Here is a 26315-nt window from a genome sequence, read left to right on the forward strand (position 1 = left end):
CTAATTTTTACAACTACAAATACAAATGCAAAAGCTGTCATAGACGTACTTTTTTTTCTTAAATTAGGCTGCTCAATAAATTCGTATCTAACTTTTCACCTCATTACCTACTTGGAGCGAATAAGATCAACACAACACCCACTATACCTAGGGATTTAGTAAGTGTTGATCAACGATCAACTCCATTTCTGTAGAGGCCAGTTTTGGAAAAAGCGGTCGAAAACAATAATAAAATAAATTATTTTCTTAATTCAAATTAATGAAATCAATACAAAACTCTTTTATCTAGTCATCATTAGTTGGGAACATTTATAACATACAGCTGTTTTTGTATACTTTTATTGTTATTTTTATGGATAACTCATAAAGCGCCATTTTTGTAATATACAGGGTTTTCATTAAACCCTGTCACATCCGAAACCACGATGATCAGTATGAACAAAAAGACTTATTGGCACATTAAAATATTTATTTAGAACGAATGAAATTTAAAAAAATAAAATATCAAAAAAGCAAATGGTTGCTTACTTCTGCAAGGGAGAAACGAGGAGGGGGAGGGGGGAATCTGATACTGCGCCACGCTCCCCTGACTTCTCCCCTGCAGAAGTAAGCCACCATTTGTTTTTTTAAATATTTTATTTAAAAAAAAATAAAAATCCATTTTTTTTAAATATTCTAAAATGTTTTCTTGCCTATACTGATCACCATGGTTTCAGATGTGACAGGGTTTGAAGAACACCCGGTATATTACCCCAAGGGCGCTTTACAAAGTTATATTATTTTTCTTCATTATTTTTATAGATCCTACTTCTTATTCGAGGTTTTTATAAAATGCAATTCATGAAAGTTTGTCCCCCGCTATTCTGCTTTTTATTTTTATAGGAAAACTAAACTGTACCTAATGATTTTACAAAACCAAAATAGTGACACTATTTCAAGTGGTAACCATGTATTTTCTTACGGGGGAGGGAAAAATACCTTTTTATAGAATTGAATGTTTATTCAGCATTTATGTATTATTATTTATCGAAAAAATATAAGTACGCTTATTGTAAATAAACTAATACGAGACTACATTAAGTGTTATGACCCGTTAGGGTTGTAAGTGGCCCGTAATTTACAGAATTCTTGTAAAATCGACGATTTTTATTTTTTATTTTGAATTTTGAATTAGAACACACGTAAACATATTCTTATGTGTGCTCTAAACAATGTACATATATTTCATTTTTAAGTTGTTTGGCACATATTTCTGGACCTTTATTTTAAATAACATTTTTCTTCATAAATGTTTTTTCCGTATCATACGTTGACATATATGTATACTCTAAATGCAGCACTAAGCACCCGTCTTGTGTTTCATTCAACCTAAGTTCCGGAACCTAACTCGTAGCCAGTAAACGTGAAGAAGCGTAAAAGGGTGTGACATACAACTTTGAATTCACCGCAAACTGGCAAAGACAGTAGTCTTTTTTTTATTCTACTACGCACTTTGCACGGTATAATGTTCATGCGACAATGTTCATTTTTCAGAACATAATTTCAAAATATCGTTTTCTGAACAATCATCTCTAATTATACCTCAGTGATATCATAATATTTTTTTAATGACTTATAAAAATAAAATTTTGTGATATTATTGATCAATATATGAAAATAAGTTACATTTTTTATTTTGAAATGCATATCTAAAAAAAAAAGTTGTCCATATAATTTTATTTTGTATGTCTAACTAAATCACTTGTATTTGGTCGATGTTATCATTTTTTAGTAGAAGGCCTATAAAGGATAAGAAATATGTCTAAATATAAAATGCATGCTATGCACAATAAGATTTTGTTTGTTTACATTTCAAAGTTTTTAGTTTACTGTTTACTCACAAAACAAAAGTGACATATATTATCTGTCATTTCCCGTTGACATTGTGTCGTATTTAGTATTTTCATTATGTATTACAAAAACATATAATATTTGATTTTGATGATATAAGCGCTAATCTAAAATAAGCATCGGGTATATTTCGCGTTGTGGTTCACTTGAACATAACAGGGACTATTCTTAATTCTATGATAACAGGTTTAGCATCACTAAAATGCGCTTAAAAGTATTCAGCTTTGGTTTAAGATGACTAATCAGTAATTTGCTTTGTGCTAGATGCTAGATAATGTATAACCACTTGAGAATTTAAATAATATAAATGTGAGCACTCAGCCATCATATTCAATTGTAAAAATGAAGTCGGTAGTGGTTGTATTTTTTCTTGCTATACATTGCTCTGTAATTTTCCTAAGTGATGCTTATGATTGTAAGGACGAAAACAATAATGATGTCGATTGGTGAGTCACTTTTTTACTTTATAATTTCACTTTATACATTATTTTTAATGAAATTAAAAATGCCTTCGAATTGTATTCTTAAAGTATCTAAATTTAATAAAGCTACTGTAATGATAAGGTTTAGCCAAGGACCAGTTTGACCAAGATGCAACTTAAAATGGAATCTGCTTAACTAAAAACTTTGTTTTCACCTTGATAAAGTAATATATTGCTTGTGTTTTTAAACCAGTTGGCATAAATATTTAATTAATTTTATTTTTACAAAATATTTTTTTGAATTCTTTAATTTGTAAAACCTACAATCTTAGTTCTTTTTAAATAATAAAATCGATATAAAATCTCAAATAATTATTTCAATAAGCAGTGGTTAAAATAAAGAGTTTTGATATATTTTTAATTTAAATCAATTGAAATGTTATAAAGTAAACCTTAATAGATTGTTTTTTTTCTTCTTTTATTCAGGAAACATACAGTACAGTTACAAGGTTTAATATTTTACACAATTAGACTTAATTCTAATGGACCAGTGAAGTTTCCATATTATAAAGCAATTATAAGTATATAAGGTTAATTATGAAAGTATAAAAAAGAGAAGGAAAAAGAAAAACATAAATGAAAGTTGTTTAACAATTAAAATTTAAGTGAAAAAAACATATTTTAAAGTTTGTAGTTTGTAGTGAGTATTTACAAATGGAAATAATATTAAAGATGAAGAAAATTTGTAAGAGTAATTAAAAATTAAGAATTGAAATAAAGAATGAAAAACATGCTCAGATGTAAAAATAAAATAAAAATAGTAATAACATTTTTTAAAAAAAAGGAAAAACATAAATATACACATATTTATTTTAAGGGATTCAAAGAAACGATGAGAAGAATCTTTAAGTGAAATATAAGACAATAAATTTAGGTCAATTTAAAAAACATCTTCAATATATATATACAAATAATTAATTGATGATATACAAAGTATGTCCAAAAGAACATTAAATTACATTTAAACAACAAAATATATAAAGAGATGATTATTTTCTCATATAGATAAGACATTACCTTGTATGTAGACAATTGGGATTTTAGAATAGGGTTTAAATACCTTTATAAATTGTGATAATAGCAAAATTTTCTCTGAGTAAAAGTAAAGGTTGAAGAAATTGAAAAAGAGTTGTTTCAAACACAACCAATACAAACTCATAAGAACCACCAGATTCCAACTACAAACAAACTACATCACAGAATGCACAGAACTGCTAATAATTATGCTGAGCTGTTAGACTTCCTCCACACCACTCCTGCTGCAATTAAATCAGCTATCATACCCGTTAAATGGCTATTACCTCAATTCTCCTCTTTTAGCTTGTTTTTCCTTTCTTTCCAATTCTTTACTTTCTTTCCTTTTTTGTTTACAATTAATTACCTATTATATAGCACTGAACTCCCTCATTATATACTTTATACACATTTAAAATGTATATTGTAAGAGCCCTATGGACATTCAATAAATAAATAATAAGAAATATAATATAATTATAATAATTGAAGCATAGAGCACTGCATTGGTATTCTAATTTCTCTTTATCTGGATCATTTTTACCATGTGAAAGGTGAAATAATCAACCTTTTATTTGTGTTGCGCTTCAGGCGTCCACGGACAGTGAAATATTTCACTGTAGAACCACCCTTAAAACTGATATTTCTCATATTCCCTGCCAGGAATCGAACCTACAATCTCGAGCATGGTTCTCGAGCATGGTACATACTCCGCTTGATTTCCATTAAGAGGATTTTTACCTAAGAGCAGCCATCGAGTCGACTACACTCTTTACTACTGCTCTTAGAAAAAGTATGAAAGTTGAAAATGTAAAAAAATTACCAGTCCTGAATTAGGCAAAAGTGCTCGTTGGTAAAAAAAAAAAAAAAAACAAATTAAACGGAGAAGTTTTTATTGATAATTTTATCAAAATCATCTTCATTAAAAACCATTAAAAAAAATATACATGTATTATTGATAATTAATGCTTGATTTTGTCTATTGTCAGGTTTTATATTTACAAATTACCAAGGAACAAGTTCAGTAAGGATCCGTTGGTAAGCCTAGGACTGGCCTATATGTACATCACTCCACAGACCCTCAAGCAAGGATGGATTCTCTCCACAAAATCCATGAATGATTCAACTTCTATACCTGGGTTGACTTTAGCTCCCTTGTATAAGGTAAATGACTATAATGTAGGTGTAGGGTTACCATTTCAAAAGGAAGGGATGCCTGCACAAGGTGCCTAGAATGCCTGGTTTTTCAAAAAAATGCAGATTCACAAAAATAAATTAAACTGTTACTTGTAATGAAAAACTGTTTGCTTATGACCGCGCGACTCTTTTTTTGTGTGAATCTGCTTCAACTATTTCGGAAGAATATCTGGTGAACGAACGGGGTGAGGGGTAGCTGCTATTGTGTCAAAAACTTATCAGTGCTTAAAATTTTAGATGATAAACATCCCTGTCTCAGAACAATTCCGGCGGCCGGCAGTGTGATGTTTGTATACCTATAGTAGTATATGCCAGAGGCGAATCGTCCAAATAAGCGATTATGCACAGCTTACCATTATATTTGACTTTCGATAATAATGTTTTATAGTAACCATGTTTATGGGAAAATAAATAAAATAATTGTGTCGGAATTACAGTGGTACAGAAAAATGCCCGTAAAAAATGTTTTCTTACGTGCGGTAAAAATTAGAGCATTAAATTGTAGTGAAGTTTCTTGAAAATGTATGAAAAAAATTATAATAAATATGATTTTAATAAAATAAACAAAACAACTTTGTTTTTAACCACTAATTTTTATTTTTCACCGACCGGTTTCAAAGCAAACAAGCTTCTTTGTCAAGGTTTACGTAACTAATGCATTGATTCCTTTTTATTTTATTTCTATCATGTTCACTAAATACTACACGTGGACTCAATAAATCAAGTGGTCTTTTCTTACACGGGTGGTAATTTGATATCCTTATTTTCGAAGTAAACCAGGAGAGGACTAAAAGAAATATTGTTTATTTGGTTATTAACTATTTTTTTCTTATTATGAATCGCTTTTTTAATTTCTAAGATTTCTAAGTTGTCTAATTTTAATATTTTATTTTCAACATGAAGTACTTATGGAGTACACTGGATTAAGTGTCTTTATTGAAGTTATGATTATTTTCTATCAGATGATTTGCGAATTCAGAAAAATTATTATTATTTAAGCATCTTAAGTGTTCTTTTACTCTAATATTAAAGTTTCTTTTAGTTTTTCCAATGTAGATTGAATCGCAATCATTACAATTTAATTGGTATATTCCAGATTTATTATATTAATGGACTTTGTCTTTGTGATTTTTTAACAATGTTCCAATATTATTAGTTGTGTAGAAAGCCGGTTTAATGTTTGATGGTAAGGAATTTGATAATTGTTTTGAAAAAATGTCATTTATAAAAAGAATCCGCCTCCATTGTTTACGTGGGTTTGCTTTATTTACTGTGGGAGTCGAAAATAAATATTTGTTTATAAGTTTGCGTTTTTGTTTTTGATTTAATATTTTATCAATTAAGTTCTCATTATATCCATTATTATTAGCAATCTGTTTTATTGTATTAAGTTCTTTTTTAAAATTAGTATCATCTAGTGGAACGTTAATTAACCTATGTATCATTGAATGGAATGCGGAATGTTTATGGGCAATTGGATGATTTGAAGAATTATGAATAATTGTATCTGTATATGTGTAAAGACAAGTCAAGAAAGATTAATTTTTTATCTTTTTCTATTTCTAAAGTAAATTTTATTTCTTTACGTAATGAATTTAGGAAATTTAGAAATGTCTGAAGTTCTCGATCCGACCCTGTAAATAAACAAAAAACATCGTCCACTAAACGGCGCCATAATTTGATACGTTTGATTACGTTTGATAAAGTGGTGTTGCGCTTAAAAATATTTCATTCTCCAGTTCATTCATAAATATGTCAGCAAATAACGGACTAGACGGTCGACCCATCGGCAAACCCTGTGTTTGGCTATAAATAACATTATTATACTGAAAATAGTTTTGATCTAAACAAATATTACAAAATCTACATAAATCAGAAATCAGTCTTTTATCCAAATCTGAATTGTTAAGTAATTTAGGATTATTTTTTTTTGAGACACTGGATTAAAAGTACTTCATGTTGAAAATAAAATATTAAAATTAGACAACTTAGAAATCTTAGAAATTAAAAAAGCGATTCATAATAAGAAAACAATAATTAATAACCAAAAAAACAATATTTCTTTTAGTCCTCTCCTGGCTTACTTCGAAAATAAGGATATCAAATTACCACCCGTGTGAGAAAAAAACCACTTTATTTATTGGGTCCACGTGTAGTATTTAGTGAACATGATAGAAATAAAATAAAAAGGAATCAATTCATTACTTACGTAAACCTTGACAAAGAAGCTTGTTTGCTTTGAAACCGGTCTGTGAAAAATAAAAACTAGGGGTTAAAAACAAAGTTGTTTTATTTATTTTATTATAATGAATAACCACAAAGTTAGTGCTTTAAATATAAACTTTATATAAAATATGATTTTGATTAAAACGAACTAATTTGAATGACATCGTTAGTTCTTCCTCATCAACCGATGATAGAGTTTTCCGGTTAACAGAAAGCCAATTTACCAATTAGCAGAACTCACCAAAGAGAACTTGTGATATCACACGTGGAGTAATTTCAAAACTAAAAAAAAAACCGTAGGGTTGATAAAGGTACATATTTTTTTTTTTTAATTTTGGAAATTTGTTAGTCTATTAAAAATTAACAATAATATATAATTTGAATGTTGTAATGAAATTACATTATGTCTAGAGATAAATAATTGTGTTTGAAAAACCCTTAAATTATATCATTCCTTTTCTGCACCTAATGGTGCATAGGGCACTCCATTTGTACACCAACCGCAGCATATGTTAATAATTTTTGTTACATAAAGGTAAGACGACCGGCCTACGCTTCAGGTGCCAGTCTAGGGACTATGAAATAGTATTGTATAAAAACACCTTTTTAAATAAATATTTTATGTCAACCATGTCCGGAATCGAACCCGAGACCTCTTGCACGGTAGGCATATGCGCTGACCACGAAGCGGACAAATTACGTATGAAGATATATTTTAAAGTTAACGATATTTTAGCATGATATAAGGTTAAAGTGCATTTTCATCTATAAAATGTCTAATATGGAATACATTTGGGTATTTTATTTACTAGAAAAGACAATATTTGCTCTTTCTTGATATTATTATTTAAATTTTATTGTTTGATCAATCTAATGACATCTCACTCGAATTGGTAATATTATCAAACTATGTTAGTAATTTCATGAATCATCGTCACGTTTTTGATCCAGTGCAATAATACCAACTCGGAAGTATAAACAGTACATTATATAATTGCAATCAATGTTCTGAGAATGATTCAAAGTCAAGTGTGACTTTCAGTATCCTTGAACAAACAGAAAAGTAGAATGATAAGTGGAAAAATATCTAGAACATACTTAATTATTTAAATATTTAATTGGGTTTCATAATAATTTAATATTATGACAAATATATTTGTAGTTTTTAGCCTAGTTTAGAAAGTATAAAGTATTGACTGATAATGTAGTTTTTACAAAAACAATATTTATTAAAACAAATATGTACAAAACAACTTTGTTTGAAGTAAGTGGTTAAAAGCAAAGTTGTTTTATTATAATGAATAATCACAAAGTTAGTGCTTCAGATATATATTTTACCATATTTATTATCTGTTTTGTAATAAAAGTTATGTCTATCATAACATTCTGCAAGTTCCTTATATATCTTCCAAATTTCAGCTTAATAATGACTACACTGCAATAATTTTAATGGTATTTTTTAAATAAAATAATAAGTCCAAATTTATGTTCGTTAATTTGTCAATAAAAATATTTTATTATGAAACTGGTAGACTTGAAAATGACGTTGTGATTGTAAGTATTGTGAAACTTTTTCTACCTTATCTTTTCCTATTATTATTTTTTCTCTTTTTTCCCTTAAAGAATGACGACCATGTCTCCGTGATATACAACGATCAACCATTTACCGAAAAAAAAGAGAAATCTGATTCTGAAGTCACAACTAAATTACCCAAGGAAAATAAGGTTACAAAAAGGAAACCTGCCAAGAAAAACAGTGCGGGAATAAGAAATGAAGAAGCGCAGTGGATTCTGAAAGAGGAACGCAGAAGGAAGAAATTGAGGAATTCTGGTGATGGGCATACTAAGGGTGTGATTATTGGAGACGCTTCTACTGGGATTTGGGTGGTGCATTCTGTTCCTAGATATCCTCCCATTCCGAGTATGTATTTTATTTGAACAATTTGTTGTTTTATCTGCCAAAAACTTTTATTGCGTAACATGCGTATTTATGAAAAGTTGAATACATTTTTACAATCAAGGCTTAACTTATAATGTTTAAATTTGCATCATTTCTCCATAAAGATAAATACTGATTGCGCTTGGAAGGTGACTTACACTTCAAGTCTTGTAACGGGAAAAATATAATTTAAAAAGATAACTGTAAAACATGTTACATTAATATGAAAATATTTTATCCTTTCCCAAGATTATCTGAATAGATTTATCATCTTGCCTTTATATGATCATTTTCAATATTATTTTATTCTATTAATAAATAAGAAGAAAGCTATGGTCATAAAATTTTTAGTGTTTAAAAACAAAGGTATAAAATCTGTTACTTAAAAAAGAAAACATGAATTAAATAAAGATTCATTAAATAGGTAAATAAAAGACGAACATTTACTATAAAGTATATTACAATGATCTTTTAATACCAAACTAGTATGTTTTTATGTAAAAAAAAATCATTTTACTTAAAATATTGCTTCTACACTAAAAAATTACTTCCTTTAACATCCATTGAGTGAGAATTGAGTAAAAGTATGGAGAAATGTTCCCGAATACTCACTCTTCCTGATGCGCCTGAACTATTGAGCTCAATAAAATTAAATATCCCAACTAGAAACCTCAGACAAAACTTACTCTTTCATACCATAGAACATGGTTTTCATTCTCCTATGCCCAGAATTTTTAGGTCTGCCAACAAACATACCAGTCTTGATTTCTTTGATAACAAGTTGTCTTCTTTCATACGATCACTGAATCAAATTCAATTATAAACACCTCTCTCCCGCTTCCTCTCCCACCAAGTCTACTATATACCATTGTGTCTTTCTACTTTCTTTTTTAATAATTTTCTATATATAAATATGTTCTTAAAAATGCCCATTGGGCGTATATATAAATAAATAAATATGTATTTGGTATCCGCATAAGTATTAAAAATATTTTTTAGGCCTTAAAAGCAAAAATTCAAATATTTAACCTTAATTTTATTCTCAAATTCCAGAAACAACATCACTGTATTGACATCAACATCAACAATCAACATCACCATTGTTATTTCTTAAAACATTTAAAACTAGATGGCGCATAAATTTTGTATTTTCTTCAAAACATTGCCTTAATTTGATAGTTAATCCAATTATCCGGATTTCTTTATATCCAGATAACTTCTGGCGCTCATCAATCATGATAATTGGAGTTTTACTGTATATACAAAAATCTTGTACATATGTAAATATGGAAGTCAGCTACCTATAAGCAGAATGATGATGAGCCAAGGACAGATCATAAGCTCTGCAAATGCCTAGACTTATTCTCAACAGTTTCATTTCTGTTGAAAATATCTTGAAATACTGCTTTTGTTTTGACCGTAGGCGGTAATTCAGTTCATCCTGTGAAGTATTCCTACCCCGATACGGCGCGGAGATACGGGCAAAGTTTCCTCTGTTTATCTTTGAAGGCGTCTTCCTTGAACCAGGTCGGCCAGCAACTCGGCTACAATGAACCCAAAATCCTCTACTCTAATGTGCCTCAAGCATTGCGTGATAAGTTTTCCGATATTGTTGATGTCATAAATGATAAAACAGTTTTTGAAGCCCCGTGGTCAGTATAACTTATTTTTAATTAGATTTGTATTATTTTTGTACATTTCTCAAAGCCAGATCTTCATTTAAGGTAGCCAAATACATCCGCAACTACATCAAAGGGTGGGCTTCTTATCGTTTGATTACAGTACCAAAATACACCCTTTATTTATTGGGTGTTAACATAAGTTGTGTCCGTTTTTTTTCAAATTTAAAAATGAGCACATGAAGTAAAACAAAATGGTAACGGTTATACATACGTCATTAGAAAGAAAATTTTCTGTTCTACAAGATATTGTATTTACTTTTATGTTATACATGTATACTATTTTATTTGATTACAATCCTTCAAAATGGAATATCAAGTAGATGAAAGTGAGCGTTTTCAACAACTCCTTATGTTCACTTTCTATCGAGGTTGGGGTGGCAATTTATAATTTCCGTGGGATTATTTGATTAAATTGATGATATGTGTTAATTTTACGGGATGAGAAAAGTGTGATGAGCGAAGATGGTAGATGTTGACAAAAACAGTCTGCGGCCAAATAAACTTAAACAAAAATCCTACCTTTGGGAAGTCAGGAAAGAGGATCAGGCACATTCGAACGCTAAATTCTCCAAGTCCTTTCTTCCCGGTAGTGCTTTGGGTTGTCGGCGATCACAGAACTTAACACTTTCACTAAATGATGGCGGGGATGAATGAGGAATGAATGGGGCGGCGGCCAGAAGATGAAAAGGTGTGCGGATGCGGGCAGACAGTTAAAAGGGCGAGCGGATGCGGGCAGAAGAATTATGAAAACATGCGATTGTGGGCAGAGAGAAATAAACTATTGTCAACATTGGTTGCTATAGATATGGAAAATTGTTCTCATAGCAACCGTAGCTACCCATGACCATAGCGACGAGGAGAATAAATAAATATTTGGGGATTGGAAATTGGGATGTAAGATAGGTGGACCTTTATCAACTGGCGGCTGGCGGTCCATCCAGCCACAAACCACTCAATGCCACTAACCACTCACGCAACCAGAGGTAATAAAGGAGAAAACATATAAGGAGAATACATTATTGACAGACACAACTTATAATACATACTTAAGGTGAAAGTTTTGTAATGAAACTTTTATGGCGATATTTTAAAAGCATTCATACCGACGTCGATAATTCTCCTGAATTATTTTACAACAAATTTGTCAATAATGCATTATTTTTATTCGTTTTCTTCTTTGTTCCCTCGATAGAAGGCAAACAGAAGGAGGTGTCGAAAATGCTCACTTTTGTCTACTTGACATCCCATTTTAAAGGCTTTTTCTGTTTAGAAACAAAAATGCATAAAAAATAAAAAAGAATAAGTAATAAACTATAATTATTTTTTTTTAAATGGTAAAACTAAATAATTTTAAAAAAAACAAAATTTATGAATATACACAGGCATATATATTCCTACTTTTATAATACATACATTACATATATTATATAATTTTATTGTTTCTATTTGTTATTTTTCAGGTCCCACGTTGTTAACATATCAACTAAAAAAGGAGTACAGTTTACGTCCTTTGCAAAAAGCGCCAATTTTAAAGATGATTTATACGAAGGTCTGGTTGCCCAATCTCTTAGGTCTGATCTTTTTGTAGAATCCTGGATTAATGGACCCGGAGTTCTCGAATCCAACTGCACATACAAATACAAGTAAACATAATTTACTGTAATTAAAACCCTACTCATATTTTTTGATAACATCTGGCTTAAAAAGTAATGTGGTTTCAAAGCTTTTAAAAGGCAAAGGAAATAGAATACTTTAATAGTTTGAAAATCACGCTCGTAGATTTTTGTCTAATCATAGTGGGATTATTTTACTTCCGGATGTAGCCACAAATTTAAATTAAAACCACAAAATCCTTTAACTAGTCTGCATGTATCCATTTTACTAAAACAGACTTTGATAATATTTATTCAACTACAAGGACAGGACCCTTATTCCTAAATAAAAAACCAGATTAATCTCGCTATTTTACTTCACAAAAGTCAACTGTAAAAGCACTCCCTCACACTCTCTGTTGCAATTTTAAAAAAAACTGCATTCAATGCATCCATTTTGAATTTTTTTTTTCAGATGATATGGTCAGGTTCCACTCTAAAATAAAACAAAAAAATATTATCTCTGCCAGTTTATCACAATGTCTATTTTTAGCCCAAGGGGCTGAATTTCCTACTGTTACATGCTTGTAATTATTATTATTTAATTTCTTCTGTTTATACTTGTTAATTATTACAATTTTCTTTTGTTTATCTTCATTGTAAGTTAGTAGGATGGAAATCAATGTTTATTTTCAGAGTTAATAATGTTGAAAAAGTGGCTTTTCAACCGCAAGGGATAGCATTTTCATCTCACGCTGACCATTCAAAGTGGGCGATCACCGCCCCCGCACAACTCAACAAGAAGACTAACTCCCAGAAGTGGATATGTGTTGGAGACATAAACAGGGCTGTGAGTTCAATCAAAATATATAAAATGTTCTATAAATTGTATCAACAATATTTGCAAACAAGTTTATTTGCTAGGGTAAAAAATATTTGGTAAAATAGTATTATGTAAAACTTAATCGTTATTACAACTTCATTTCATGTCTGGGCATATGAAGAATACAATTGTGTTTGCAAAATAGATCCAAAATCCTGGACAAGTGTTTTTGACTCGGTAGCTAATCTCTGATAAAAATTCTTTGTTGTATTCTCCATGCGTTTTTTCCTCATAATTAAATAATGTAATATTGTTTTTTTTGTAGTTATTTCTTGATATTACTTCATAGTCAATGATTTTGATGAAAATACTGATAAAATTCCTTAATTAATTTTTCTTGGTTTCATTTATTTGACCAACGAGCACTTTTGCCTAAGTAGGCATCTTCAGAACTAATAAATTGTTGACAACATTTTCAACTTACGTTCCTTTTTTAAAAACGTTAACAGAAAAGTAATTTTATTTTAGGGACAGACAACATATCGACACCTTCTAAAAATAATATCGTAACCTACAGAATGCAATTTTATTGGAGAAGGATTTAAAGATATTTTTGTCCAGTACCTATTATTAATCTAAATATAGACCAATTTAAAATTGTTTTATAAACACATTGATTTATGGTTTATTCATCAAAAAGTAACAGTTTTTTTAAGGAAAACTTATATCTTACCCTGTCTGTATATTTTTTCTTAGCTTTATTTTAAAATATTCAAACCTAGTTATTTTAGAAGTCTTTAAATCCGGTAATAGTCACCTTGTTTAAATTGTGGTTATGAAGTATGTACGAGTACATCCTTATCAGTTTATGAGCACATGTTACATCCTGAATCAAATTTTGACCACAATTTTGTTAATTTACAGGAAACACAAGAATTGAGAGGCGGTGGTACTGTTTGTACGCAGAATTCCGCTCTATGGGCTCATTATTTAAAGGTCATCAATGAAATCGAACCTTGCAAGAAACCAACATAAATATATTTATGGAGTGTATAAAAACAGTTTTCTTATAGAGATAATTAATATTAAGTGATCTGAAAATAATATTTATTTTATTTATAGGCGTGGTTTAATTTTACACACTGTAAATACATATATTATGAAATATATGTACATTATAAATATATATACATTAATTTAATTAATTTTTTTATGTAATAAATAAGATTTTTCATCCATGGATTCCTCCATTACCTTTCTACATAATAGAATATAATGTCGTAAATTTCATAGTCCATGGACATGTCCATGGCATCTGAAGCGTATGACTGATCATCGTACCTTAATGTAACAAAAATGATCACTATCACATCAAAAATAATACTAATGCATTAGATGTGGAAAGAGAACAGCGATGAAGAATATCTCAACAGAAATGAAGGAAATAACTGTTTGGAAGATATCACAAGGAAGAATTTAAAGAATTATTTTGAATGTGGAAATCACAATTATTAACATTTACAATTATGGCCAATATTTGTGATTTTAACATCTACACAACTTCCAGAAGTAAGTTGTAATTCTAGTCTAGTCAAAGCAGGCGTCCTTTCGCATTACTTGACGCTTCCTCACAGGCAACATCTGTTGACTTTCTGGTGAAGTTTTTATAGCAATTATGACAGCTCTTAAGTAATGACACGGTTTTCCCGGTAATCAAATAATTTATTATCATAAAATAAATAAAAAACAACTTTGTTTTTCACTACTTTTTTTTTTCTATCGACTGGTTTCAATGCTACACAAGCTTCTTTATCAAGGTATAATTAACTAATGAATTCTATCCTATTTTATTTTAACAATGTTTTCTAAATATTACATCGAACCTATAAAGCTAATAAATCAAATCTTTTTGTCTTGTAAGGATAGAAAGTATAATGTGAGATGGGTATGATCTTAAAACAAAAGTTTTATAATTTATTTATCAATTATCTCTCAACCCATAATTCTTACTCGATACAAAGCTTTTTATAACCTCCCCTGTACGTCATAGTAGCGTCCCCAAGCTGGCGTCTTCCCAACCCTTATTAACTCCTGCCATCTAGTGGTAGATTATGTAAGCTTAGACCATCGGCGCCAAATTCAAATTTTTGGCGTCATGAGTAGCAACACTATATTATTTTTTTATGCACTCTACAATTCTTTCAAATTATATAGTCTACCGCTATAGTACTCTTGAAAGAATTGTTATTTTTTCAATTTATTAAACCTATTATTTTCAATATTATTGACAATATTATGAGTATATCCAAATGTTCCCTCTTAAGATTTATATAATATTACATTGGCTGCTTATGACACTTCATAAGCCCTGTAAATGCCTAGATTTCCACATTCCCAATAATTCTCTCATCTCTGTTTGATTACTCAAAATATTATCACAAAACCATTTCATGTTCGTTCCCTAGTTGGAACACATGGTGTCCACAAGCAGCCTTCGGGCCTTTCTGTCAACTGCCAGCTGTTCTGTGCATCCTCCCATGTTCTGAATAGTACTGACATGAGCTGCCAACAGTCAGCAGTAGAAGTCCAAAATATCTAGAACCTGATGCTTGTAAAGCAGGCAAGTGTAGCAAAAGCTCTCAGGAGGGGTCCGCAGTATGTGGTCTAGTCAACCATATCACTTACGCTTGATGACAGTTGTCACTAGATGTTGTTGCCTCCGTTCCTTTATTTCTTTATTCCTCTCAAAGTTAAAGTTGGTAGCATAAACCAGCGTCAAAAAAATGGTTTATCTTTTATTATTTTTATAAATAGTTTAAAAAATTGGAACATTGATAATGACATGAAAGTATTTTTTAATTTAAAAAAATGTGAATCTAAGACTCATTTTTCTAAATCTTACACTTTTTAAATAAACATTTCTTATCAACCGTATCGAGAATTGAACCTGAGATTTATTTCAACGCACTAACCATTAGACCTCAAGGTGGACAAATTGAGAAATTTTACAATTTTAGGATTTGATGAGATATTTTTATTATTAATGCAGGTTACTTTTCAATGCCCTGTTAATTATAAAAAAATAACATTTTAAGGTTTATTCATCCATTTATAAAACTTTACTTATTAGGGGAGCAAAGATTATACATTAAAAAAACATTATTATTTTGTAATATTTATTTATTAGTTTACAAAAATACAAATAGACACTATAATATGGTACAATATTAATATTTTATTGACAATATTAAAATATTTTGAATATTCACAAAAATTGTGTGAATAAAAAGCACATAATTTATTAAATCAACTGAATCGTTGTCTATCATTCTCAACACACTCGTAATTTACTATTTTTCTTTCAAATTGTTTATGGTTCAAAGCGAGCTGTACAGATGTCAGATTCAAATAAAATAGTATATTCAAACAAATTTACATTATAATGTTTTGCCTACTTAACCCTTTTTTTGGCAATGTATCCTATAGGATACATAACGATCTCATTTTTTCTCATGAACTAAAACACGGGTAAAACAGTATTCAGTTAAAACTGCTTTGCCATATTTTTCATTTTTAACTGCAATAATGATAACACAATTCATAATGAACTTTGATCGAAACAAATAAAAATAATTTTGTGTGGGATGCTGAAGTCTTTTCAATCATCAAATAAAAAAAATATTTGTTCATTCTGCCAAGATTAGTGTTATGCACCAATTAATGTAAACTTGTTTAATCATCATCGTTATTAAATCCTTGAAACCATCTATTTGTGTAAGAATTCTACATAATATAATGTATGTATTTGGAAATAATCACAAAGTTAATTACAAGAACTGGTGAAGACATTTACAATGTGTTATATTATGTACAATAGTTTTTGAAAACTTATTTTTATACAAGAAATTGAGTACACAGACTGTCACCTCTTATTTTAATAGATATAAAATTTATGGCCATAATAATATTAAGTAAATTCAAAGAAAACTTATAAAACCCTTATAATTTATCTTATAACATTTTTGTCTTTAAGATTAATCAACTTTAGAACAAATTAATTTTTCTTTTAAACAATTTGAGCATTTTTTGTGTTTTTTTTTCTTTTCAATTTTTTTACTGAGCACATTCCCAAGTTTGTATAAGATGTTTTTAGCTATACTATATATTTGTCTTTATTGGACACATACTCTGATTGATTTATACATAGTATTTTTACAAAATGGGAATGATTTTTTTCCTTTTGATTTGACTAAACTATATTGTAACAGCATTAAAAATTTGGCAATAGATCTGCTTAAAATTTAAAGAAAAATGTGGTTTAATTTTAAATTCGATGTTATGCTAAAATATTTTACAACCCACTGTTATAATTTGAAAATTCGAGACAGATAAAATAAGGCACCTACTTTCTGTAGGTAACATTGTAAGTATTTACTGAATGTTTATTTTTTTCAATTCTGAAAATATCTACATTAAAAAGGACTGATTAGGAATCAGGAAACTTTAACACTGCTATTTCTCAGAGCCGATAAAAAAGGCAGTGATCCCTTTTTTGTCTGTCGAAATGTAGGACTTAGTACAGTGATGGATAATCTATGACATTTTAGGTAACACCAAATGGAGTCAATGAATATTACATATCAGTACATTGTGAACTCGTTACATGACCAGTTAGGTAAAGAATTCAATCAATGTAAATCCCTATAACAAACAGCTAAAATAATTATACATCCGGATACGGTAATAGTCTACGGTACTTGAATGGATGCAATGTGATGATTTGGAGTTGCAACTTGCAGAATTCAAAGACATGTGGACTAAAGAGTTTTTCACTTTAGATCCAAACTCATAAATATAAAATGGAGAAGGAGAGTGCCACAACAAACAAGAAACTACCGAACTCTAAAGGTGCTCTGAAAAATTCAACAATGGCATTTCTCACAATATTTCGGCTTTGAATAATATTTAAATAAATTAAGGGAGCACGGCAAGAACGGGAATTTTACGGGAGAGCAAAAAGAAGAATAAAAACCCTATTTGTGGGACTCTGTTGACAAAATCAAGCTCATTGCAGCAATCATCGCATTTTGACTGTTTTTTTGCCAGTCGTTTATAAAACAGGAAGCCGCATTTTATTAGTTTTTAATATTCCATTTTATTGAACTCTTTCAGGAGAGGCATCAGTATCTCTAAAAATGCAATGAGCCTGTTTAAGCCGTGCACCCTTCAAGTAAAAGAAACCAACTGACTGATGAAGTTTGAAACCCTTGCTTGTGTTTAAAATGTACAAAATACCAACATTTAACCGAAGATTTAGCAAATGCAATTCTACAACAAAACAGTCACTAATGTAAATAATGATTTAATTTTGCTTTTTGATAGTAATTAATAATACATAGTTCAAAAACAAATCTCTTTCATTTAATAAATGTGACACGGCACCCGTGTCAAGCTAAATTTTTTTTTAGAATTTTGACACGCCGAGCTAAAAAGGTTACCCATCACTGAAAGTACCTACATAGGCACACAGTATTATTAACATATTCTTTTTGGAAAATTTTCACCATGTAATTCAATACTGTTTGTTTTGCAATATATGATTTATCTGTTTCGAATAGCAATATTTAATACTGTTTAACTCTTCAGTGATCTCAGGGATGGAATCCTCCTGAACCAGGATTCCTGCTTGTTGCTCAGCTCGTAAGAGTTGTTGGGGTTAAGGATTGACAGAGCCTCATCAATAGTCTTCAAGGCAGAAGAGAAGAGGACGCTGGTGGTGTATTCTGTGGTGTCAGATATTGGAACTGAACATTCAGATGATGATGTTGATGAAGGGGTGTCAGGCCTGCGCAGACAAAATCAATACAAATTAAATGTAATTATTAAAGTGTAAAATAAGTTAACTCAATTTTATAATTATAAATAAAATTACATGTGTTGTGTTACATTATGCTGCATGCATTTAGATGTTTTAAGACAGCTGTTTCGAACAGTCTTAAGTTTGCTGTTAGGTTAATATAATAATTAATATACTAAATGGTATAATCGATGTTCCATCATTACTGGGACAAGTAAAATTCAATATTCCGACTCGTAGATTGAGAAACAATGAAGTACTGTTCATCGATCAGCATAGAACAAACTATGGCCTAAATTCTCCAATGACCCGCTTTTGTCGTATTGTTAACTCAAGACAGGATCTGGACTTTTTTGGTTTAAGTTTACAACGATTTAAACGAGCACTAAATAAATAGTCCAGATCTTGTCTCGATGTCCCTTATGTTTGTCAATGCTTCTTTCTTTTTTCTTTAAATGTTTTAAACTACTCTTTTATTGTAATATTTAAACCTTATAAATTGTATACATGGACAATGTCCGTTAATAAATAAATAAATAAATAAATAAGGAACACTAAAAACAAGTTTTAATAAAAAGTGTGTGATGTTTTTATTTATTTTTATGAACAATATTATTTATTGGTGAGGCATCTAAAATAATGTTACTGGAATTATAGTCCTTAAAATATAGCTTGATTAGAGTGACAGCTGTCAAACTAATTTCATTAGTGATGGGAAATTACTGATCACCGATCAAATCAATTTTATCAGTTATTTCATGCAATCATGAAACTCTGTTTCCGAAAATTGATAAAAAAAACGCAAAAACAAGTCAATTATAGTGTGTTGAATACAATTATTTACCAAAAATAAGACATTTATACTTTTTTCGTGAACATTATCAAACGAATTATTTTTTTATTCGATCAAATTACATTGATCAATTTGTCACATCTCTAACGTTTTTACAAAATGATGTAACCTTGTAAGAACATCGTTAATGATTAGGTTTATTTTAGTTTTTTTTTTAGTTTTAAAGCTGATTTTATATATTGATATGTCAAGAATTGTATTAAAAAAATAAATTATCTTGCCAAACACGAATAATTTTTCGTGTCATCACTCCTTAGACGTTACTACAAAGTTATGTCGTCAGTTTTTCTGACAACTGTCATTCTAATCATTTTACATTTTAAGGACTATAATTTGTGTATTTTTTATAACCTCCTTCCATATTCTCTCTTTCCCATCTGCTGACAAGCCTCTAAAATACAGGCTTAGCGGGTAGTTCTTTAAAAAAATCTGCATTTACATATTAATATACAATAGTTTATTATATTATAATATGAAGCATAGAGTTATGTGTGTGAAATAGAACCATAACCCTGGAAGAGTTTTTTCGGCACAATGGTTGGTCTCAGATAAAAAAAACCTGATTAAGGAAATCAAGTTGAGCTAAGTCCGCCCTGTGGAGTGTTGTGAGACAGGTAAGATAATATTGATTTTAAAGGTTGTTCTACACTGCAGTTTTTCACTGTAATACTGTACGCCTTACTTTACAGGTAACAAAATTGATCCAGATATACTGCAATTGTAGCGATAATGCAGTGCGCTTTTTATAAAGAACTATTTCAAATTTTTAATATTCCATCAATTGAAAAAATATATTTAAAAAATCAATTTTACAAATCTATAAAGAGAATTTTAAAAAAATCTATACATTAAGTTATTCACATAGACGCCAATATCATATTAATATGCCAAAATTTAAAACTTAACATTTTGAAAAAAGTTATGTATATCAGGGAATAAATTTCTATACCAATTTGCCTGACGAAATAAAAATTATCAATGTCTTTACAAAATTCAAACTAAAGCTAAAAATATTTGTTTATTAACCTCCTAATTTAATAGTTGCTTTTTAACATTTAAATCATATTAAAGTTTTTTATTTTAAAATTAATGAAATGTTTTTTTTTCTTTCAATGTTTTTTTCTACAGTACATAAAAAGGTCTTTTGTTAAGTAACTTGAAAACATTATTTTATAATTTTCTTCATCATGTTATAATATGTATGTGGGTGAATGTGTATGTGCGTGTGAGTAAGTGTGCGTGTGCGTGTATGTGTGTGCACGCGTGCATATTTGCACTCATATGTATATGCTCTTATTTATAAAAAATATTTTATATTTCTTCATTTATTTTTTGAAATACATGTGTATTTTGTACTTGAATTATTAATATTGTAATCCCACACCAAGCACAAGAGGTTGCTTCTTTTTTGATGTGGTATTTTGTTTCGTTTTTTGTGTCTGTACTTTTGCTTTATTATGTATTTCTTTATGTTAACATGTAACTTTATATTATATTAAATAAAAATAAAAATATTAAAATTATTTACCCTTTATTTATTCTCAATAACCCCTTAATAGCATAATCATGTTTCCATTATAAATAGTAATAATTTTTTATCAAACTATTGCGTAAGAAATTATTTTATTGTGGCTCAAATTGGCAATCTTGATATATATTTAAAATCACGTTTGAATAGTGAATACTGAATGGTTCACTTTCATACTATCAAATCTAAAAGAAACGTCAACTGGTACATAGTACGTAAATGTTGTTTACCTATTTCCAGTTTCCTTAGGGGCAGAGAAGAGGGTGTGTGTAGAAAATCCTACCGGCTGCAGAGTGACAACCTTGATTCCATATGGCTTCAGCTCCATCCTCAGTGCCTGACTCGCTCCTTCCACAGCCCAACGTGTGGCGGCGTAGCACACTTGCTGCTCACCGCTTACTTCTGCTGATGATCCTACAGCGTAAAAAATATATCAATTATGTACACCAAAATATAGAGAAATCTAAATGCTTACAGTAACGTGGAAAGCAGATTACATTTCTCACCCTAAGTAAGGCCATAAATCAATAAATAATGTCATCTTTAAATATTCCAACCAACCAACACCCTGAAGCCAGACATATTGATTTGAATTTGAATTGGGTTTGAAAGGCATTGAAGGATTTCTATTTATTCCTTGTAAATATTACATATTTCAAATATTGAATAAATCTTTTTCCCCTACATTATATTTGTACAAAATAAATAAAAAATTTTATGCAATATTTAAACTGGATATTTTGATAATTATATAAATATCACAATATTTTTTAACCCTGTAAATTGTGTTTTGATGAAATAAGTACATTTTAATTTATAAATATTTTATTATATGTAAAATAATTAATAAAGCCATTAAAAAGCTTACCAATGTTAATAAATCTTCCTTTGGCATTTGCTAGCAAGGGGAGAAACGTCCTAGCTGCCTTTAAGACCCCTAGTACATTAGTCCTGAGCATGGCCTCCCACTGCGCTGGTTCCTGCTGCTGCAACCTGCCCACATGAACTACACCAGCTGTGTTGACAATTGCCCATAATCCTGCAAATAAATACATATTAAAAACATTACGTTAATATTGTTCTTTTTAATCAATTGCATATGAGATGTATGCAAACACATTGATTGTCTTGAAAATTTAAAAACGCACTGGTCTAACTTACTAAAGAAAAGCATATCGATAGATTTTGACAGATATTTCAAAAGATATTTAGAACCTAAGCGAATGTAGTCTAGGCTTTTACAGGGCTTAAGACCTGCTATTTATGACTGTCTTAAGAGCTCGGTCACTTAAGAGGATATGTGGTTCCAGACAATTTTGATAAATAGTTATTTGAAGATTGTTTTTCTATCACTCTCTCGTAAATGCCACCCTGATACTGTGCAAAAAAGACAACTGCACGTTAGACTGATTATACTTAATTGAAATCGACTTTTCGCTGTCCCGTTTTCTGCAACCCAAAACGGAACACGCTTTGTTGTGTTTTTTTTAGAATGAATCATACTATTATTATTATTCATTATAGGCAGGCAGGCTTTGCTGATGCGCCTATATCTCGTGTACTGCTTTTTGTCTGCGTTCGTCTTTCTTAATAAAAGCATCCAAACCCTTTTTGAACTGGTTGACCGAAATGGAATGGACAACTAAACTTGGCAATTTATTCTAGTCTGAGGTGAAATTGTGGACGATTGGGCTTCTAGTTATGACCCGTAAATTTGTGTTGGGATTTAATTGATACATCTCATGCAGGGGGCAGTCATAGTAATTATTGAGTATCTTATAAGTTTATATAAGTCCCATCTCTTTCATTGTCTTTCAATGATGTAAGTTCTAGTGCTTTTATTCTACCGTGATAAGGCATCCTTTTGAGTCATTTGGGGATTTTTGGATTAGATTTAATTGGATTGGACTTTTTCCAATACCTCAGTGTCTTTATTAGTAAAGTAGGGACTCCATACTTGATATCCATACTCCAATAAAGGTCTTACCTAAGACCTATGTCTTGAATATTTTTTAAAATATCTCTGGAGTGATATTTTGGAATGCCTTTTTATTAAGTAAATGATTGACTTGGCTTTCTTGGCAATGGATGTGATGTGAGCTTCCCATTTCAAATCCATTGATATGGTTATGCTGAGATCTTTTTAAAGCTTTATAGGTTTGAGTTGGACACCACCCAAAACATGAGTACACAGAATATCAAAATTAAATTTTCTGTGTCTGTACCTTTCTTGTTTTTCAAAATTATTTATCATATTTGTATACCATATACGTCCGAAGACAGCAGATAAAAGGGTTTTTGGGTGGTCCTAGCTCCATAAGAAACAACTTATACAAAAACCAAAACAAAAAAAATCAGTGTTCCAATGCCATAATCCAGAGAGAAAATACAGGAATATGTTTGTATGAAGAAAAATCTGACTGTGTTTCCTCTTTACGCACTGTTTGTTTTTTTTTTAATGGATTATTTTTCATTGAACAGAAATACCCATAATGTTTCCATTTACAAAATGAAAATGGAAAATATTCATTAACATCATAATTATTTCTCTTTCTGCACCCACTGGTGCATAGGGCGCTGTATTTGTGAGCCAAATGCAGCATATTTTGACCAGGTCAGTCGTAAGCTTCAAGCATCAATATTATCTTTAAAATCATTATTTCACGTCCACCCTGCCGGGAATCCAACCCAAGACCTCAAGAGTGGTAGGCGAATGCACCAACCACTACTTAACCAAGCGGACTTATCTCCACTCGGTTTCCTTATTCAGGATTTTTACCTGAGAGCAGCCATCCAGTTGAAAACACTAGCCTAGGGTTATGGTTCTATTTCACACACAGAACTGTATTCATTATCAGCCTGGAGACAGAAATAAATATGTGTACCTATCTACGTTTAAAAAACAATGGTTTAAAAAATCAGTTGATCAGTAAAATATTCAATTAACATAATGCTTAAGAATATAAAACACAAGAGAACAAAGCTTGATGCAAATAATATTAAGCATTAGCTAAAAACATTTTTACTGTGGCACAAATTTTTAAAAATACACAAAAAAGTGTGCACTGCCCGGGAATCGAACCCGGGTCGCAAGAATGGGAATCTTGCATGATACCACTACACCAGCAGTGCTTATGAGTCCAGTGTCAAAAATATAAAATATCTACCAAATAAGGATCGAAATTTTAAGGCTTTTTATTGATTTTAAAGATTTATTTACAACTCTACATTACGTTCTTGTATACATTTTCATCAAGAATATCAATATTTTTTTGTAATAAGTTAATAATATTCTACTCTCCATAAATGGAGGAAATATAGGGATGCGCCAAAAATATTGAATCACCGGGAATAAAAAATACCGGGGCATATTGTTACTAAAGCTTCCTATCTCGGTAGATCAAAATCCCGTTGTACCGGGATCCCGCATGATTTTCTGATCCCGCTCAGAGCGAAATTGCGTGTGCAGCATCCCGCGGAATTTGCGAGTAATCTCGCAAATGGGATCACCATCAAGTCATCCTGCCTCGAGTACGAGCACTTGAAACTCAAATACTGACTACAGCCGGCTAATAATACCTATTAGCTTTGTCTTAGATTAGTAAGATTTAATTAAATTTTCTTTCCTATAAAAAAGCAATAAATAAAAATTATTTATTTGGTTGATCACATATTTTTATTTAAGCGGTCAACTGTCATATATCTTTTGACACCGTATTGCAACTTCACCAGTTCCTATACCTTTAATTAACTGGATAAATATTGTTTAATATCTAAACACTAAATACGATCAATCTAAGCTCTGCACTGAAATACGCGGAATCCCGCAAATATCGGAATTAGGCGGAATTAAAAATCTCTGATCCTGCAAATAACGAGATCTCAAATCAACTGCAGGATTGAAACCCTAATTGTTACCATGATTTGGAAACTTTTAGCTGAGATGTTATCAAATGAACTATATTGTTGAAGGCGAATAGTGTTATATACGATCAATTGTTACTAATTATATAAATAGCCGATCGGTTCATGAAAAATAAGGAAATCGTGAATTCAAAGTATCTTATGCAAAAACACGGAAAAATATATTATCACAATAAGCCTTAATTTAGTAATTTTATTGATTGTCAGAATTAAAATATTTTATTGAAAATATAATAAAGGTACCATTTTCTCCTGCCGGCAAACGTGAAGTTAAAGTTTGCGCTGCTTCGTGAAGTATATCCTCCCTAGTAACGTCAAGAGCCAGAGGTAGGAGTTGTCCTCTTGTTCCTCCTTCTCCTTCAAGATCTTCTTCCTGTCTTCTTGATGACCAGCCCTTGGCCAAACGCCATGACAAGGACTCTTCACCAGACCGCATACCAGCGAACACGCGATAGCCTCGTTCGGCAAGATGGATGGCAATCTGCATTAAAAATAATACGTAACTTCAAAGTTCTGTTCTTAACAATATGCAATATTTAAAAAATCCTTTTTGAAACAGGATATACCGCGAGGTAAAAAATAAAGTATTCAAATACTTATATTTTTTAAAAATATTTACTGATATTCACTAATGGTATTGTGCTTGATGAAGGATGCATGAGTATGGCGTGTAATATGATAACCACACATGTCTTTTAAAAAATTGAATAATATCTGAAAATATATGAAATCTGTCTATTGAAATTCCGATAAAAGCAAGTAATATATTTTTTAAATCATTCATTTAACCGTCATTCATCATTTATCAGAACCAAAGTGATTGAAAATTGGCCCATCCCTATTACTCCCTACCACAATGACAATGATCGATAATCCGGAATCCGGATAGAGAATAGTACAATCTAGCGGAATTTTGCGTAACTAACATAAGTTCACTCCAAAAATTAGAGCTTTCAAATTAATGTCTTGTGTAATATTTTTAAAAACTTGTAAATAAAAACTACGTAAAAAATAAAGTGATCATTTTTAACCTGTAGCCCCAAAGCCGTATCGGCAGAGGTGACAAGAACGGATTTTGTTTGTCCAGAAAGCGGCCCGCGGGAGGCGCCACCAGCGCGTACTTTGCACAGCAAATAAAGTAAAAGCGCGCCAGCAATGGAGCATAAAGCAATCAGTTGCAAGCCCAACATGAGCCCCGTAGAGGCATCCATTTTGTCAGTAGTTTTTTGCTGAATTCACACCATCAAAAGCGAAAGGCGTTTTGGCCGACACCGCAAGATGTCGTTGGTGATATTGACACCGACTCTG

The 26315-nt window shown here is 30.6% G+C and overlaps 2 protein-coding genes and 1 non-coding gene across 4 annotated transcripts; 1 reads left to right on the plus strand and 2 right to left on the minus strand.

The window, feature by feature from the left end:
• Positions 1-1752: 1752 nt before the first annotated feature.
• Positions 1753-18666, plus strand: DNaseII (deoxyribonuclease II). Of its 2 annotated transcripts, XR_015823918.1 has the most exons (8): positions 1753-2336; positions 4376-4550; positions 8433-8730; positions 10172-10400; positions 11891-12073; positions 12719-12872; positions 13770-18195; positions 18492-18666. XR_015823918.1 is itself a non-coding variant. In XM_088235066.1 (7 exons), the coding sequence occupies exons 1-7, from the start codon at positions 2233-2235 to the stop codon at positions 13878-13880; spliced, it is 1254 nt and encodes a 417-aa protein (XP_088091192.1). In that variant the 5' UTR covers positions 1753-2232; the 3' UTR covers positions 13881-18551. The 2 variants fall into 2 exon arrangements, 1 of the variants encoding a protein (XP_088091192.1); XM_088235066.1 differs by having other exon boundaries at positions 13770-18551.
• LOC148275894 (estradiol 17-beta-dehydrogenase 2) lies at positions 17287-26315 on the minus strand. The gene is made up of 5 exons (XM_088235067.1): positions 26039-26315; positions 25251-25488; positions 21952-22122; positions 21314-21497; positions 17287-18690 (listed from the first exon to the last, which is right to left on the minus strand). Exons 1-5 carry the CDS (start codon positions 26216-26218, stop codon positions 18480-18482), a joined length of 984 nt encoding a protein of 327 aa, XP_088091193.1. The 5' UTR covers positions 26219-26315; the 3' UTR covers positions 17287-18479.
• TRNAG-CCC (transfer RNA glycine (anticodon CCC)) lies at positions 24145-24215 on the minus strand. The gene has a single exon. It is a non-coding gene; the product is annotated as a tRNA-Gly (tRNA).

Source organism: Micrasema longulum, unplaced genomic scaffold (genome assembly GCF_059751315.1).
Source record: "Micrasema longulum isolate JH-2025_06_02 unplaced genomic scaffold, ASM5975131v1 h1tg001320l, whole genome shotgun sequence".
NCBI lineage: Eukaryota > Metazoa > Arthropoda > Insecta > Trichoptera > Brachycentridae > Micrasema > Micrasema longulum.